Here is a 17,550-nt window from a genome sequence, read left to right as displayed (position 1 = left end):
TAGTGCTGTCAATTGTCCTTGTGTACACACTTCTGGTTCGCCACAACTTAGCCTTGCCACAAATGCTAAGGCTAGTTAGCATGGCCACGACGGGTAAACAGTTTTCCTGTAACGGCAAGCTGTTTCTCCGCCTTTAGCACATTTAGCAGCTCAGGGAGGAGCTTGAGTTTTCTCATAGATTATCTGTATCAAAATAAACGGTCATGACATGATAATTTTAACAAATATGCAAAAAAACTCAAATTTTTAAAATAAAAGTTATACACTGACTCATGTTGGATGAAGACTCTGAAAATCAATTCTCAGTTGAACTTTGGTCTGGTCCTTATTGACCTTTATGGAAACAAATAAGTATTTATTGGAAAATGAAAATATAGATCAATATATATATACACATACCAAATATATATTACATGATGCAGCAGTTGCTCTTCAGGAATCCCTCCAACAGCGTGAGTGCATGTCTGACAGGAAACCACAATGGGTTATTTGTACTCACTGGCTAAAAATACTTAGTTCTTTCATTAGTACATCTGTATGTATTTTGGTCTTTTTTATTTTGTTCATTTAGATGTTTGTAGCAACTGCTGACAGGGCGATACGAGGCTCCAAAGGGCTTAATGAAGAGTATTATTATTTGCTAGAGAAGGTTTAATGAGTATTTTCTGTAAACACAGAGCTCTACAGGAATATTATGAAAATGTACACGAAATGTTCCTTTATCTATTGGAGATGATTTTCCAGTCTACCAAATTAAAAAGCTTGACTACTTTGTTTGTTTGCTAAGTGAGTGAATAAATGTTTAATACACATACTGAGACAGAAATAAGATCCAACACAAAAGCGAAGAAGCAATGCAGGAAATTATCAAGATATGGGAAATGATTGAATTCAGTCCAGTTAAATGGAGTAAAAGATCATAAAACAGAATAATTGCATTGAAAATTCATTTTTTTCTTGCTGTTGTTTGCGTGTTGTGTGGATTGCGGTGTTGCCGCTCAGTAATCAAGTTTCCATCCCCTGATTGTTCAGCTTGCTGTGATGTGCGTGAGTGATACGGCAGAAAACGGGTCGGGACAAACAGGACAAAGCCGGTCAACTGGCAGGGAGGGAGAGCTGGGTCCGGGAGCGGGGGCCCGCTGGTGCCGAGGTCGTGGGATCAGAGCGGGTCACGGAGGTGTGGGAGTGTCTGCTCGGCCCTCTGACCTTTGTGACTGAGGCCGCGTATAATCCTATCCTCAAAGAGGGAACGGACATAATGGAGAGACGATGAATGGAGTTAAACGGCGACCATTAGGCGGATCTGTGTCGCTATTCTTCCAGTTTGTTTAGTCCAGGTCAGTCTGACCGCTTTGGTGAAATCGAGCGTATGATGAAGGGGTCTGGACAGGACACTGGTTTGTACTGGAGCTGACCAGCCGTCCCAACTTACAGACGGACAAATACGACGGTCATTGCCAAATGGAGCCTCCCTTCTGCTGTCCCGAACGCCGACAGACATTCCCTCGCTTCCCCAGAAAAGTTAATCCTGCAAAACAACAATCATATCACATGAACTGATTTTGACATTTTACTTTCACTTTCAATCTAAAGGTTGTACAATCACACATTTCTTGTGTCTTCTTACTAAAATAACGATTTCATGGATCTTAAACTGGAGTTTAAATATTATCCACTCTTTGCAGAGTAATTCAGCTGTATTAAAAAATAACTCATTAATTTAGTACTAAGTCATGCCAAATTGCATTACCTACTGTCTTATGTCTTTCATTTTGTGGTGCCCCACAGTCTGTGCTGCCCTGGGTAGAAAGCCTTGCTGACCATACTGAGTGCCGCTAAAGCTGCACTTCGGATCGTTTTAGTCCGGCCCCCAGCTCATAAGATGTCCTGACCGCGACTTCCTGTAACTATTTACAGAGCAAAAGTACTGATGAGTACTCTGATAATGGGCTGGTTTGTCAAAACACTTGATTACTGTCTTGTCATTTGTTGAAAATAGCTATAAACAGCAGTATTTAAAAACTGCTGGTTATAAATTAGAAGATGATATTCTGCAAAGGATTTTGACTCAGTTCACGGTACGTCATTGAAACAAAAGAAACAAAGTAAAATTCCCACCTAGTGGCATTGCATAATTGATTGATAGACCGGTGTTTTAATTCACATTTCAGTCAATGAAATAATCCCTGAAGAGGGAACGTTGGAGGAAACTTGGCAACTCTGATCTCAACGTAGAAAAGAGCAGCTTATCTGAAGTTGTGATCATTTTTAATCAATCGAGTCTTTCTCTGTTTTCAAAAAGTGAAAAAGCACAGATCAAAGCAGGAAGTGTCTTCATTCTACTTTTCTTTGGAGAAGTGTCTCAAAAAGCAAAGAAAAATGTGACTCAGCTGCTCATCTTCTTGGTCGTTGGTTCTCATGAAGCTTACATCTAATTTGATTCTTTCTTGTTTGTCTTGCAGACAATTTAATCCTGAATATATTTTGCGTGTTTGTAACATCCACCACAGAAACATCCTGTAGCCAGTTTGAGAAAATGGCTCTAAGTGGTTTATTAGGAAGCAGAGTTGGTGCAGTGGATCAAAAACCAAGATCACAAATATTTGTGAAACATTTTATGTGTTTTATTAAGCACATAGTTCTGCTTTTACTGTGCTCTGCTTCCACGGTGCCTGATTTTTAAAAGTCTTTTAAAGCGAGTTTTGATCAGAAGTTGTCCTCTTTAGACTCTGGTTGCTTTTTCTAATTAGTCCAGGATATGTGACTGTTTTAGGTATTCATTCTTGTTTCTAACTGTGACCTGTGAACTTTTTAGACAGGAGAGTTTCCGGAGCTCAACACAAAACCCAGCTTCATTCACTGCAAATCAAATCTGCCGGGTTTCCTTAGACAGAAAACATTTGAACCAGTATGAACTTGACAGCACTGGTTGACAACGATGATCAAACATCTGTGATTCAATTGGATTGACCTGTTTTGGTAAAGGACCTTGTGAATTGACTCTATATAAATAAACATAACTGAATTGTATATAATACTTTACTGTGAGTGGATCCTTATGTTGCAGGATGTCATAACAAAGACACAGTATATTTCCTTTAGTTTGTGAATGGAAGACAAATAGGAGATGAAACAGGGTTTGACACACAGAAACCAATATTTCAGCTCCAGCAGAGTGATTCCCAAATTACATTTAGCTGAAAATGTGTAGTACAGTGCTGAACTACAGTAGACCACAGTGTGTCTGTACACCACTGCATTTCTGTCTTTGATTTAGCACAAAGGCCATATATAATCTAGATAGTTTTTTTTTAAGGCCTGATACATTTTATCTTAGACCATGAAGAAAACTTAGGTCAGTTTTAGCTATAAAGTGGATAATAGCTTTACAATTTCACCCTTTAATACCTTCATACAGCACACATTTCTACAATAACACATTTATATTCCAAGAGAAAACATTTGATAAAAAGTTGGCGCCGAGTAGCTTTTCACCAGCAGTGCAAACAGGGGGAAAAGGGTAAAATCTGTTTATGATATTTATCTTGTATTTAATTTTGTTTTTAAATCAGATATTCAATAATTCAACAGCGACAGTGAAAGTACCGCGTTACGCTGGTTTACAAAAACCTAATAGTCATGTTACCATTAGCTGCCACATGGTGCGGGTCTGCCGGTGGAGAAGACCGCCCCCTGCTGCTTGTTTTATGGAACTGCAACCTGTTTTGTTTATTTGGTCTCCGATAGAGAAACTTGCAGAGAGAAGAAGACAAAAAAACAATTGTACTGAGTCAGAATAGCTCTACTTCAACATACTTTTACTGGAGTAAAAGTAAAGAAAAGTAGCTGCCCAAGAAACTAAACTACACAAGTATTAGTAAAAAAAATCTATTTGGAAAAAAGACGACTCAAATACTGATATCTGATTTGATATTTGGAACATTGTCATCAGAAAGACAAAAATACAAAGCTGTGTACAAATCATGGTATTTTATCGACCAAAATGAAAATAATAAGATGAGTAAATGTAATTAGTTACTACTCACCTCTGGGAATGTCTTTAGGTCTTTTAAAGCTGCTGAAGTTTTAAATATATGTGACCTGAAGTCCAGGTGCAAATTAAATTAAATATAAAAAATCAAACTTCATACTGGGGGAAATAATCAAACATGGTGTGATTTTTAATAAGCAGATTAATGTGAGTCTTATAAAAGCTGGAGAGTTTCCTCAGGGTGAAAGGTTGATTTACATTCTTCCTTATAAACGAGTTTAATCTTAGAAATCTTTTATGTTTTAGCTAAAACAATGTGGACATAACCTTGTCATCTTTTCTAGAACGGCTGGTGGGATACAGAAGGATTCTGGGTAAAATAATCCTTGCTAAAGAGCTCCTTCAGTGACCGACTGCTGCATCCTAAAAGCACAAAGGAGCGCTGCCGCAGATCCTTCCTCCCAGCAGCGGGTAACCATCACTGCTCCCAGTGAAAACAATCCATGCTGGCATTTGTGCTGCTATTTGCTCAGTTTTAGTCACTTCAAGTACCATTTCTACTCGTCTTTATCACCTCTGATTTTCTGTACAGTTGTTGTTTCTCATATATTGTAAATTGTCTGTTAGACTTTTGATGGACAAATGCAAATTCAGATTATGTACATAAAAAAAAAAAGATAAAAATTATCCTACCCAGTTGCAGATCCCTTGGATGAGAGAACATTTCTGATAACCGCACACTATTTTTATATCATGATATTGTCCTTAATGTGCACAGTACCATAATTACTGTTCTTAATCCTGTTCTTTCCTTTTTATATATTCTGTTCTACCCTGTGTTATCTAAGGTCAATATGGTTTTCACTTTCATCACTGAATGATGCCACTCTCTACCAACATGAGGCTGCATTACTTTTTTCCCCTCACATCTCTTAACGTCCTGAACAGACACTTATTCCCTTTGGCGTCACAACCAAACAGCTGGTTCGTATGTAGATGTCACCTAATGATTGTCTTGGAGCCCCAAGATGCCGCTCTGCTCCAGTTTTCCATGACACATCCGCTCATCTTTCCCCTTTTGAAGAGAACGTGTCACCTCTTATTTCGCCCCAGGGGAAGCGATGGATCACAAACACGCATCTAATTACCCTAAAAAGTGAAGTATGAAATAAAAACATCAAATTTCATTTGTAGATTGCTGTTTCTCTGTCCATTGAATACTCAAGTAAAGGTTTTTTTTTATTATTATTATTTCTATTTGTGGGTGTGGCGTTCAAGCTGCAAGGATCAGATTTTAAACATGAAAAAACAGGTATCTGTATTTTCTGGGAATCTGGGTGTAGATCATCTCACAGAAACACCCTGAGCTGGATCTACCTGCCCTGGATCTAAGACACAGAAACAAGAAGGAAAAGCTGAGTTAAGGAGGAAACTGGAAGAAGTGCCTCTTAACGGTAGGACTGTTATTTTTACATCTTCTTCCTGTCCGCTCAGGTGATGGTGGATGTCAAATTAGAAAGATCAAAGCCCTCGTTGGCACCGAGTCATTACCAGGACTCCAGCTCCGCTGGGGCCCCGGGGCCTCTCTGCATTCCTTTCTGGTCAGGACCGAGCCGGGGAGGCGCTCCTTGGATCCGGTGGGTGTGTACTCTTCTTTTTAAATGCCAGCCGCTCTCAGTTTGCATCTTTCACCAGTTGCGTTTCCCTCCTCCTGCAGGCAACATGGCTTCTGACGCCGCTGCGGCCCCTCTCGGCTCCATCGACAACCCGGTGAAGTTCCAGAACCAGGACTTCGACGCTCTGCTGCAGGAGTGTCTGAAGGACAAGAAGCTGTTTGTTGACCCCACATTTCCTGCTGAGCAGAAGTCCATCGGGATGCCCAAAGATCCAAACCCAGCGAAGGAGATCAAATGGAAGCGACCCAAGGTGTGACTGCCATAAATTATGTTATATTTTTAACAAATGAAACCCAATTAAGAGTGTATTTCTAATGTTTTGCCAAGATCTTTTCACATTTAAAAACTTTGCCCAAATTTGTCAGTTAAATTTGATATAACATTTTTCCCCAAAATCTCCACTTATCTCCCCAAAAACTGTATTTTAGCATTTTTAAAGTCCGTCTGGACTTCTTACCAAGTCACTCATGGTCTCAGTTGCAGTTGTTGCTTTTCTTAAGGAAATCAGTGCAGATGCCTTATTTGTGGAGGACACCATTGGGACCACAGATATCTGTCAGGGCCAACTGGGTAAGAGCACCAATCACAATGGATTTCTTATAAACTGATGTTGCATAATGCCATGGAGGATTTAAATCCATGAATTATGAGCTTAAAACAGTCAGACAGTTTGAGAACATCCAGCTTGTTCTTATTGGCAAAGAAGGAGACAGAAGTATTTCTTGGACTGGACCAGTCCTTTGTATCCCCTTGATTTTACTGGCCCTGTTTTCTATAAACAATTATTAATAATGATAATAATAAAAGTTTTCTGCACAGCATCAAATTGTCTCCATTGATGGGATTTGTGGAATGAAGAGTTTGGTCTCCAGTCATGTGTAAATATGTCTAATAACACATCAGTCACCTCCTGCAGCCAATTCTTCAACCATGTGGTTTCCTTTAAAACTTGAGATTCGCGCAGATGCAGACGGTTCCTGCAGCATCGCTGGCGACAGAACAGATGTTTGCTGTCGGGGAGGAATGTGGTTTATTGTATTGCCCTGGATCGTGTTACAAACAAAATATAAAAACATGCAATCGCTTTTAGACTAATACCAGAAATCTAGAGATGCCGTTGCTTCGTACTGGACTGTGCGCTTGTTTCATTCACCAGGTGACTGCTGGCTGCTGGCTGCCCTCTCCGCGCTCACCGTCCATTCGAAGCTCTTTGCTAAGGTGGTTCCCCCCAACCAGAGCCTGTCGGACTCGTACGCAGGGATCTTCCATTTCAGGGTGAGTCAAGACTCACGCCCCGACCGCCATCTTTAATCGCCTCCTGTTTTTTTTTTTGCTTTGTTGCTTTTCCTCAGCTTCAAACTCAGCGCTGGTGACAAACAAGGTCAAATTTAAGAAAAATGAACTGAACCACTCTGAAGGAAAAATGATAAAATCAATCACCAAAGATTTTATTACTAATACAAAACTATTCTACCACTCAGAATGCAGCAGTAATAGATGCTACAGCTACTCCGTCTACTTATTTATGTTAATGACAATTAGCACAAAAAAACCAACAAACAATAATAATATTAATAATAACAACGTATGTTTAATTACTTTCAAAATCTACTGCTTCTATTAAAAAGGTTACTTATGCATTTATTTACTTAAACCATAACTACTAATGAAACTTCAACAATCACCACTACTGCTGATAATAATAACAATACTAACTAATAATAACAACAACAATAATAATAAAACCACTATGGCAATTTAATTTGAGAGCCTGAACAACACATTCAGTTCAGTTTCATTAATGAAACTTAAAAGCAGCCAGAACTTACAACATTATCACCACAACTCTGAAGCAATGATCAGAAAATCGTTTAATGTTTAATTAAAGACAACAACAGCAACACTAACGCATGGAGTTGATGACTGCAGTTTTATTAAACATCATCCTGAATTTAGGGGCAGCATGAAGAACAGAAACAAAACAAAAGTCAAGAAATAATTAGATTTATTTTCAAAAAGTTTAACTGATTTAGTGGAAAGGAAATCTCTCTAGATGGTTTTACTGTCAGACCTTTGAGTTACACTAGAAACACATTTAGCTGTGAAAAGAGACAAATTAATTACGGTTAATTATTGGTCATCATCAGTTTGCACAATTGTACAACCACGATGCACGTCACTGTTAAATGTTGGAAAATGACTGGCAAATTCTGAAAAATGAAACACAACAACAACAAAAGGTCTCATAGGTGAAGATGAAATGTTTGATTTAGACTTTTTAAGCCAACATTGGTGCCAACCTGAGCCCATACAAACAGCATCCTCCACAATTATCTGGTTATTTAAAATAAGATTTAAACTGGAATTCAAAAATAACATCTGAAGAGCCGGTTTTTTAAAACAAAATATCATTTACTGTCCCTGGCAGAAAAAAAATAAATTTCTCCCACAACCACAGGTGGATAAAGTCCAGCATCTTGCAGACGGCTTCAACAAATATTTGTTAAAGTGTCAAATGCACAAAGAATAGAGCATAAAAATTAATTAGAAGCAAAATGCAAAAAGATGAAACTATATGACGACAACGTTAAAACAATAATGAACTCAAACAACGTAAATAAACAACAACAAAAAAAAATGGATCAAAACACAAACAGCTGCCCTCCGACCTCAACCCAGAGTCTTGGCATTCTCGTCCAACATCAGTGTCTGACCTCACTGATACTCTTCTGAAAGAATGGTCAACATTTCTCTTAAAGATTGTAGAAAATATTCCTGGACGAGTTTAAGCTGTAAATGTGAGGTCTGGTATGAAATCCTGACGATTAAGAAGGAAATGTTCCTCATGTTCAGACCTGTGTAAAGGCAAATGATTGTATTACTTGGCAGTATAGTTAATATATGGTTTCTTAAATATGTAAAAAAAAAAAAAAAAAAAAGGTAGACGACATTTATTCTTATGAATACTTTAAAAACCTGAAACTGAATTCCTGTCACGACCGATGAAGTTTAAATCAACCTTTCTGAAACTTAATGCAATTTAATTTAAGTAATTCAGAGTATGAACATGAAAATACCTGACATCCCAATGAAACTGGTGTGTAAACCAACGTTTTTGTTCCCTTTGAGGTGATCTTCACCATCAGTTCTTGGATTTTCTTAGCTTGGGCAGAAGAAGAGTAAAAAGTGACCATAACGTTCAGCATCCATCAACAGTTTAAGTTATGAGATAGTTTAGCTCCACGTAAACAAAACATAAACAATCAGAGATGAGTTCATATTTTTGCACGGTATCAGCAGACTGTTTATTCATAAACAATTACGTTTGATTTATGAATAATGATAAATCTCCCGTTTGCTTCAGGTAACAGATTCTTTCAATTTATTAACATTTTATCAGATTTGGCTCCGTCATTTCAGAGAAGCGTAATCTGATGTCTGCTCCTCTGGCTGCTGACACAGCAGCTTTGAACAGGTATCAACTCATCTGTGAGCAATCGCTCTGTCAGAGAAAAGCATAAACTCTTATCAGCTCATAAGACATTGTAGTTAAAGTCAACATTCTCTGGCTCCGACCAGCTCAGATCAATGAAATTAATCTCGGTAGACGTCTCGCGTTCACAAAAACAAGCAGACGGAGGAGCGATGATTTCACCCCCCGGAGCTTTTGGACCTTCAGAGGGGAGAATGTGGCGTGACTGAACAAGCAGGACTGAGGCTCGTTTCACCCGCAGAGAGCCGCCAGGACGTGCACAGAGTGGTACCTCCTGGGAAAAAAACCCACTCACATGCACACACATACACACACACACACACTCGCTTTACAGGTGTGTGTCCATTACTCCGGAGGACCTGCAGAAAGTTCCCAGAGATTTATTCTAATGTGAATCTCACTGCTACTGCTGCTGTATTCGGACGCAGCGACTTGCCAATAGTGTTTCCCTCAGAGTTTCATCATCCAAACAGGTTTATGTCCCAACAGTGTGAGTAACGCCAGGCAGGACCACACACAGCAGCAGTCACTGAAGACCAGTCCAGGCCTGCTCTGAGCTACTCCCAGAAACCCAAGTCTCACATTATTTAGGTATTAAATTAGCTGTTTTCAATTTGATTAGTTTCATTAAGCATTCTTTCAACATAAAACACAATCCACACATCTTGTCTAAAACATTAGTATGTAAAGCACCCATCTGTCTGCAGTTTAATGTTTTTGATTTTTATTGGATATGTAAATTTTTTTTGTAACTCTGAAGCCTTTATTTTCTTAAATAAGTAATAAACATGTATGCTTATTATATATTACCGCAATGAATCAATCAAGTTTATTCGTGTAGCACATTTCAGCAACAATAAAGTCCAAAGTGCTTGACGTCATAAAAACACAAAAAATACAAAGCCACAGAAAACATCACACAGTAACAAACATTACATTTTGATGAGTGCAATGTGACAGCATCATGCTGTGGTGATTTATATATATATATATATATATATATATATATATATATATATATATATATATATATATATATATATATATATATATATTAGACATCACAGGGAAGCTGATCAGACCAGATGGGAAGATGTACAAATACAGAGCGACTGAGAAACCTGCCTTAATACGGTTTCATTATTTTCAGACGCGCTTTAACCCAAAAAAGTCAGCTCGCCTTTGCATGCAAATTCAGAATAAGCGTCAGAGTTTGTCTACAAGCAGTATGATTCAGCAACTTTGTTTCTCTCAGGTATTTTGATGAAAATACCTGAGAGAAACAGGTATGTCAGAGAAGGGGCGTCCTTCTCTGACATATTTCTAACAAACTTTTTAAATTTGTAAAATATCGTTATTGTTGTTTACAGTGTTCGTGCAGGACAAATCGGGGCTTTGAACACAAAGTTCACACTCTGCGTAATTCCTCCTGACTCGTCACATCCAGTCCTCCTCTCTGTCTCTCTGTGCAGTTCTGGCAGTATGGTGAGTGGGTGGAGGTGGTTGTGGACGACAGGCTGCCAGTGCGCGAAGGCCGTCTGCTCTTCAGCTACTCTCGCACCCGCAACGAGTTCTGGAGCGCCCTGGTGGAGAAGGCCTATGCCAAGTCAGTTGCCACTAGCAGCATATGTTCCTGTGCTGTAATGACTGTGATCACCCACACACACACTCTCTGCGTGTGTGTGTGTGTCCCTTCAGCAGTCAAACTCTCAGCCGCTGCAGATAAACGCCCCTCACCTTCTGTCGCAGGTTGGTGGGGTCCTACGGGAGCCTGAAGGGCGGCAACATCTCGGAGGGCATGGAGGACTTCACGGGAGGCATCGCGTACTCTCTCCCTGTCACGTCCCGCACCCCTCCGGTCCTCTGGAGGATCCTGACTGCCTCTCTGTCCAGAGGGAGCCTGCTCAGCTGCTTCATCCAGGTACTCTGGGCGTTTGGCGCCACGCCGCTGGAACACGAGACTTTTCCCCGCTGAGAAACTTTTATGTCCCTCAACAGGCCTCGAGCTACAGCGAGGTCGGCAAGGTGACGGCGGACGGGCTGGTAAAGGGCCACGCCTACGCCATCACGGACACAGACAAGGTCAGGAAAACTCATGCTGCCGTCTGGGTTTACCTCCACGCAGTTTTCACATTCCTCCAAGTCCTCTTTTAATCGTCTAACTTCGTACTGATTCAGATATTCATTCTGAAACGAAATGTTTAAATTGTAAAATTAAAAAGAAGGAACTTTTAACATATCATTAACACATTTTCAAAATGAAAGGATGTACCGTCATGTCAGATAAATTAGAACATTGCTATTTCCGTAACTCCATCCACTAAATGATGGACTTTAATTACATTTAATTTAAAAGCTTGATGTTTTCAAGCTTTTATTTCTGTTAAAAAAGATTTATTTTCACTCACAGCTAATGAATATGTGACGTTTAAGGTTAGAGTTTTACATCGGACCGATAAAAAAAAAAATGCAAAAATTAAGTTTCAATAGTATCTTTCTAATGAAGTCACATTTGTAAAAACACTGACAAAAAAAACATGGAACAATAAAATAAATAATTGCTTATATTAAAGTATATTTGTTAGATATTCTGAGCAAACATTAAAATTTTTTATTGCACTTTATATGATGATCTTCAACAGGAACCTCTGTTTAAATGTGTTGCCATCATTTAATTGCAATCATCTTAACCTGAATTCTGGTTATCTCACAACCTCAAAGCTCATTTTATTTTCTGGGTTTTTTTATCATTGATGTGACTTCTCGAAACTCTGCAAAAATATGAAATATTTTTTTCTAGTTTCTAGTGCAAATATCTTAGAAGTAACTCAAAAGTAACTTTTTATCAAGATATAGGAGCTTTTTAAAGTAAATAATTCCTTAACATTGATGAAAAAGTATTAGCTCCACATGTAGATGATTTCTCTTATTAAAGGGGAACATGTCTTGTTATAAGTGAAATAATATGTCAGTGGAACTAGAACTTCTTTTAGCAATACTAGCTAATTATTTACTTAAATCTCCTATATGTTGCTGAAAAGTTGCCTTTCCGTATTATTTCATGTCTACTGACATATTTGCACTAGAAACTGGACAAAAGGATCAAGTAGGAGTTTGTGTTTTTTGCGGTGAAGCGTTTGGATTTCATTTATTCCTCCTCGTCCTGTTAATGTTTCAGGTAGCAAGAGGATCGGAGGAGGTTCTGCTGCTGAAGCTGAGGAACCCGTGGGGTTTTGTTGAGTTCTGCGGCTCCTGGAGTGACAAGTGAGCAAGAGACAAATCAGAGAGGAGCGGATCATTCGATGTTTGCACAGCCTGAGTTTCTCCTCTGCACGTGTCCCTCACTGCAGGTGCAAGGAGTGGGAGGACACGGAGCAGTCGGAGAAGCAGCGGCTCGAGCTCAAGCTGGAAGAAGACGGGGAGTTCTGGTACGGAGGAGAGACTAAACGCTAACCCGTGGGAGCGGCAGGTGATCCGGTTGTAACTTGTGTTTCAGGATCAGTGCCGGTGACTTCAGCACGATGTTTAACGTTGTGGAGCTCTGCAGCATGAGTCCAGACTCTCTGGAGGACGGAGACGCGTCCACCGGCCAGTCTGCCTGGACCATCAGCGAACACAAGGGCTCCTGGCTACCGGGAAGCTCCGCTGGCGGCAGCCGCAAATACAACAGTACGTCCGGTCAGGTCTCCGCCCTCAACCGTCCGCACACCCACCACAGCTCTGCTGCTTTCCTCTTTAAATTCACACCAGAGTCCTTCTGGAAGAACCCCCAGTTCGAGTTGGTGCTCAGAGAGCAGGACCAGGAAGACGACGATGAGGAAGAAGAGGAGGACGACAACGACGAGGACGAGGTCGACAAGGGCGACGAGGTTCTGAAAGAGAAGAACAAAACCGAGACGCAGAAGCAGAAAGCGAAGCACTGCACGGTGCTGGTGGAGCTGCTGCAGAAAAACCGCCGGCAGAATGACAAGATCAACTTCCTGTACATCGCTTTCCACGTCTACAAGGTCAGAGCTAAACGAGTCCGTCACATCCAGGGCGTCCGAGCTCATGTTCTCCCGTAAACTCATCTGTTGCTGTTCTTTTTCTCAGGTCCCCACTGAGGTAAGTTACAAATGATCTGCTTTACGTAACATCCAAGTCATGCCATATTTCTGTAAAGTTTTAATTGTTTTTTTTGTCTGTTTCTCTTTGTAGATGCAGGGCGCCTGCCTGGACCGCAGCTTCTTCATGAAAAACCGTCCGGTGGGTCGTTCTGGTTCATACAAGGCCCAGAGGTGAGACTGTTTTCCTTTAGCCTGAAAATCTGGAGCAGACCTTTATTTAAACTTCAATGTACAAAAGCAAGGAGAAAAGACTTTTTCAAAATCACAACCTCTACATACAGAAGTAGCTGAAGATCCAGAGCCAATTATGTTTGTTTGGAAACGTTAATATTTCTCAGGTTTTTTGCAAATACAATATAAAAAAAATAACAGAAGAGGAGTTTAAATAGTTAAATTAAGGTAATCTGACAAAAATGTTTGTCTAAATTCAACCTTGAATTATTGTTTTGCTGCCTACCGCAGTTTTAAAACAAAGCTTTCAAAAGATAACCTGAAGTTTTAGATCAATTCAGGTTATCTAAAAAGTTTGAAGTGGAGATCATTGGCTTTCATGAGCAAGAAAAAATGGACGCTGCTAGAAGCTTTTTACGCTTTTCAAAGTTTTCTGATGATCTTTCTCTAAACATTTGCTGCTGCTTTAAACTAATCATGGCTGACTTAAAAACTTTTACACCGTACTCTGAACTGTTCATAAAATGCCTCTTGATTCGGACCCACAGGGGCGTCTGGAGGAAGCTGCGTCTGGATCCGGGTCACTACATCATCGTCGGATCCACTTATCGGCCCAACCAGCCGGGAGAGTTCTTCATTCGCATTTTCTCCAAAACAAGAAACACTCTTGGGTGAGATGAAGGATCTTTTTTTTTGTTTGTTTGTTTTTTTTGTCAATGTCATAAAGTTCTGTTCACACAACCCAGCTGGGTTGGACATGAAGACCTGACCAGGCAGAGGACCATCAGCGACTACACTGTTCATTGAAAAAGCTAAAGTCAAATTAATACGTCGGACTCTTGCACAAAATCTTGCAGTGTGCCGTGAGCTTCAAATAAAGAACGGCTCTCAAGAGATTCACTGCTGTTTTCTGTCACGTCCAGGGTTCAGGACTTTACCTGCTCCTCTGACTACCTACCAGTGAGTTTGCACACACACACTCGGCTTCAAGGGATTCCTCCTGACCAACTGGGTTGAACTGTGCCTTTCACTCAGGTTATGGCCGCTCCTGTCCTCCCCGAGGACCAAACCAAAGTTGAGAAGACTTTTGACGAGAAGGCCGGCCCAGTAAGAGCTGCTCCCCTTTGTGACCTCGGCAATATATTAAAAAAAAAATGTTTTGGATTTCACTGTGATTTTTGTTTTTCCTCCCGCAGGATGACAGGCTGAACGCTCAAGAGATCATGAAGCTGATCAACTCAGGTTTGATCTGTGATTTTATTGCGGTGTTCTCATTGTTGTTGCACAAAGGAAGCTGCTGTAGCTCTTTTTAGCCACTAGATGGAGCCAAAGTAGCAATATGACATGAAGAGAGGAATCAGAGGTCATCCGTCTAGACGGTGGCTTGTTGCTATAGTGAGGCAAAAATAAACTCATCTTGGTTTGGGACTGTGACATATAGACACTTGTCGTCGTCTTTCACCACTGTCCCATCTTTCTGTCCCAAAAACAGTGTTTGACAAAAGTTGCCACCTGCCTATGGAGACGTGCAGGCAGATCATCTTCGGAGAGGATGTATCCTTTTGTCCTCCACTCGCTCTTCCTGTCTTTTTGTAGTCCTGTGCCACCGATGGTTCACTAAGGTGCACAAACAGTCTCTGTACTCATAACTTCACCTCCTGCTGTCATCTTAACTCTGTCGGCAGACCGAGGGGCGCTCCACCCTCAGTCGTGAGCAAGCCGAGACCGTGCTGGCTGATCTGCGCGCTCTGCAGGTGAAGCTCACACCTCAAGAGTCGTTACTTAAGAAGGAAAAAGAAGGTGGTGTTTCTGTCGCTAATGTTTCTCTTTCCTCTTCAGTCCATCTTTGTTCAGTTCGACGAGGACTCTTCTGGAAGCATCAGCCCCTTCGAGCTCAGCTTGGCACTGGAAGCAGTCGGTATGAACGGGAACTCCAAACAACAACAGCAGCAACACGCACCCCAACATGCGTTCTGCTGCTGCATTTGCACCTCTCCTTGTCCTTTTTGTTTGCCAGGAATGAAGTGTGACAGCAAGGTGGTCCAGCTCCTTTCTGAGCGCTTTGTGAGCGGAGAGCCTCACCTATCCTTCCGTGGCTTCGTCTCCTGCGTCTCCAGGCTGCGCAAACTCTTCGGTAACTCACACCTGGTTAATAATAAGTAGAATAGGTCTCACGCAACCTAACAAATGCTGCTCTTTGACTATTCAAGGCTGGAACACGCTGCTTGTTCTCGTTGGAGACTTTTTCCTTGACACAACTTTGCCCAAAACATCCTTGTAAATGTAAAACAGATCCTACATACCAGGGTTTGTTTCCTGGATAAATTTCTCCCCTGGTAACTTAATTTAAACCTTTTAAACGCAAAGTAAAATTGAAAACAGAGGAGGGGGGAGGGGGGTAAAGGGCCTCGGAGAACCGGGGTAGTACCTGGAAAATATCCCTGCAATTGAGACACGTCTCCATTTCTGCTTTCCTTAAGAACTCGCTGTCAATCATTCTCTGAGCTGTTCATTACAGTTTAGTGTTTTACCTGGAACATTTAATTAGCATGCGCATGATTTTTCTTTTGTGTCTTCTTTCTGAGAAGACGCAACATGCAGTGATGTGTTCCTCCCTTCTCCTCAGCTCTGTTTGAGTCCGAGACGAGCCCAGAGGTGAAAGACAGAGGCATCAACTCCGTGAGTAGACGAACGTTTTCCTCGCATCGCGAGTTCACGCTGACCAGCGAGAGCTGACCAGGACCTTTCTGCTCTCTGCTCTCCTTTTTGCTCAGTGGCTGCTTCAGTTTCTGGTTCTGTAAAGGAGCAGCACGAAGACGAGCTACAGGTGGAGCGAGACGAGCCGTCGGTGGGATGAAAAAAACAAAAATGTAACGTGTTCTGTAAGGAAAGTTCTCTTCGTTTAAGTTTTCTTGTTCTTGTATCAACAACTTTTAGAGTGGTAAAATATTTCTGAGTAATTAAAAAAATAGACTGCTTCAAGCTTTCCACTTTCATATTCAAACTTTAGTGTTTCTTATTTAGTCGACTGAATATAACCAAGTATTTTTGTTTCTTCCAAGTTTTGAACCGACTTGGATTTAAGTTTTCATGATTTTTGCCAGTTAATCCTGATGCATGCTTTTTATATTTGTCATCATTTTCTGCTATCTAAATAAAATTAGGAAAGGTCTTCAACTCTTCCTTTAAAACCAATAGAGCTCCTCCTGAAACAGACTTTTGTTATATTTTTACTCTTTAGACGTCATTGTTTTGTTCTCTGCTAATTTTCTGTCCAATTCTTACCTCTTAACGACGGCATGTCATGGAGGACCCACACCGATTCCCTGGAGCTCAACTCCACATTATTTGTGGACAATTTTGCCAATTAGCTGATTTATTTTCTTTTTAGTAGAGCATATCTAAAATGTCTGAAAGAAAGTGCAGCTCGATAAGCCGAAATACCTTTGTTTAATTCTACTTGATAGATGATTGGCTGGCATTTTTAAACCAGCCAATCCTAGAGCAGTGTGGCCCCCCCACTCCCTCCCACCCGACACCCCCTGAATGTTATGGTCCCACAGCGGATAGTTTCCTCTCTTAACTAGAGAAGTCTTAAAAAAGTAAACCATTTACATTCTTACTATTTTATTAAAAACATCAACTCTCAAGATCTGAAAAAAGATGCCAAACAAAAAGACGTCACGACCAGTGAAGAGCTGGTTATAAACAAACAGATTTAATTCTCAAAGGCACTACCGTGAACTACGCACACACAATTTTTATTGAAAATGACCAAAAACCATTTTAGTTTCTGATCTTAATTAATAGCAATTTCTGATGTAGCAGCGCTATTCCCACACTCTTCCTGGCAGGGTGTGGTAAACACCCTGCCAGGAAGAGGTTTTATGATAGTTGGTCTTTGGGTTCCAAGGGGGAGTATGGTTGCAAAGCTGAGAATTAAAGTCATTAATGGAAGGCACCAGCAGAAAGAGAGGAGCACACAGCTTAAAAACGTCTCAAAACAGGAAGCCTCACCTAGCGCTCGCTCGCTCTCTGTTATGGGGATCATGGTGCGAATCCAGCTGATGAAGCACAACTGTTTAGTGAAATCTGAAAATGAACAAGAGTCCT

At 40.7% G+C, this 17,550-nt stretch overlaps 1 protein-coding gene and 1 long non-coding RNA gene across 2 annotated transcripts in view; one reads left to right on the top strand and one right to left on the bottom strand.

The window, feature by feature from the left end:
• Positions 1-5,242: 5,242 nt before the first annotated feature.
• capn12 (calpain 12) lies at positions 5,243-16,632 on the top strand. Its single transcript, XM_088011970.1, has 22 exons — positions 5,243-5,632; positions 5,709-5,917; positions 6,168-6,237; positions 6,824-6,942; positions 10,633-10,766; positions 10,910-11,081; positions 11,159-11,242; positions 12,339-12,424; positions 12,511-12,588; positions 12,657-12,829; positions 12,911-13,182; positions 13,358-13,437; positions 13,986-14,108; positions 14,361-14,397; positions 14,473-14,544; positions 14,634-14,679; positions 14,930-14,991; positions 15,123-15,191; positions 15,277-15,355; positions 15,455-15,571; positions 16,064-16,116; positions 16,212-16,632. The coding sequence occupies exons 2-22, from the start codon at positions 5,714-5,716 to the stop codon at positions 16,236-16,238; spliced, it is 2,157 nt and encodes a 718-aa protein (XP_087868096.1). The 5' UTR covers positions 5,243-5,632; positions 5,709-5,713; the 3' UTR covers positions 16,239-16,632.
• The window catches only part of LOC148155854 (uncharacterized), a 19,650-nt gene continuing 9,680 nt past the window's right edge, over positions 7,581-17,550 (bottom strand). The window contains exons 2-3 of the long non-coding RNA XR_015765113.1: positions 10,898-11,347; positions 7,581-10,743 (exon numbers count right to left, since the gene is read on the bottom strand). This is a non-coding gene — a long non-coding RNA (uncharacterized LOC148155854). The remainder of the gene's footprint in view (positions 10,744-10,897; positions 11,348-17,550) is intronic.

The sequence above is a fragment of the Poecilia mexicana genome, unplaced genomic scaffold (assembly GCF_051168715.1).
Source record: "Poecilia mexicana isolate PSO_F unplaced genomic scaffold, ASM5116871v1 scaffold_13, whole genome shotgun sequence".
NCBI classification, from domain to species: domain Eukaryota; kingdom Metazoa; phylum Chordata; class Actinopteri; order Cyprinodontiformes; family Poeciliidae; genus Poecilia; species Poecilia mexicana.
This window is presented reverse-complemented; position numbering and strand designations above follow the sequence as displayed.

Coding starts and splice junctions, on each gene's coding strand:
- capn12 (XM_088011970.1), top strand. CDS start 5,714: ATGGCTTCTGACGCCGCTGCGGCCCCTCTCGGCTCCATCGACAACCCG. Junction 11,243..12,338: donor CCATCACGGACACAGACAAG/GTCAGGAAAACT, acceptor TTAATGTTTCAG/GTAGCAAGAGGATCGGAGGA. Junction 15,192..15,276: donor CTGATCTGCGCGCTCTGCAG/GTGAAGCTCACA, acceptor TTTCCTCTTCAG/TCCATCTTTGTTCAGTTCGA.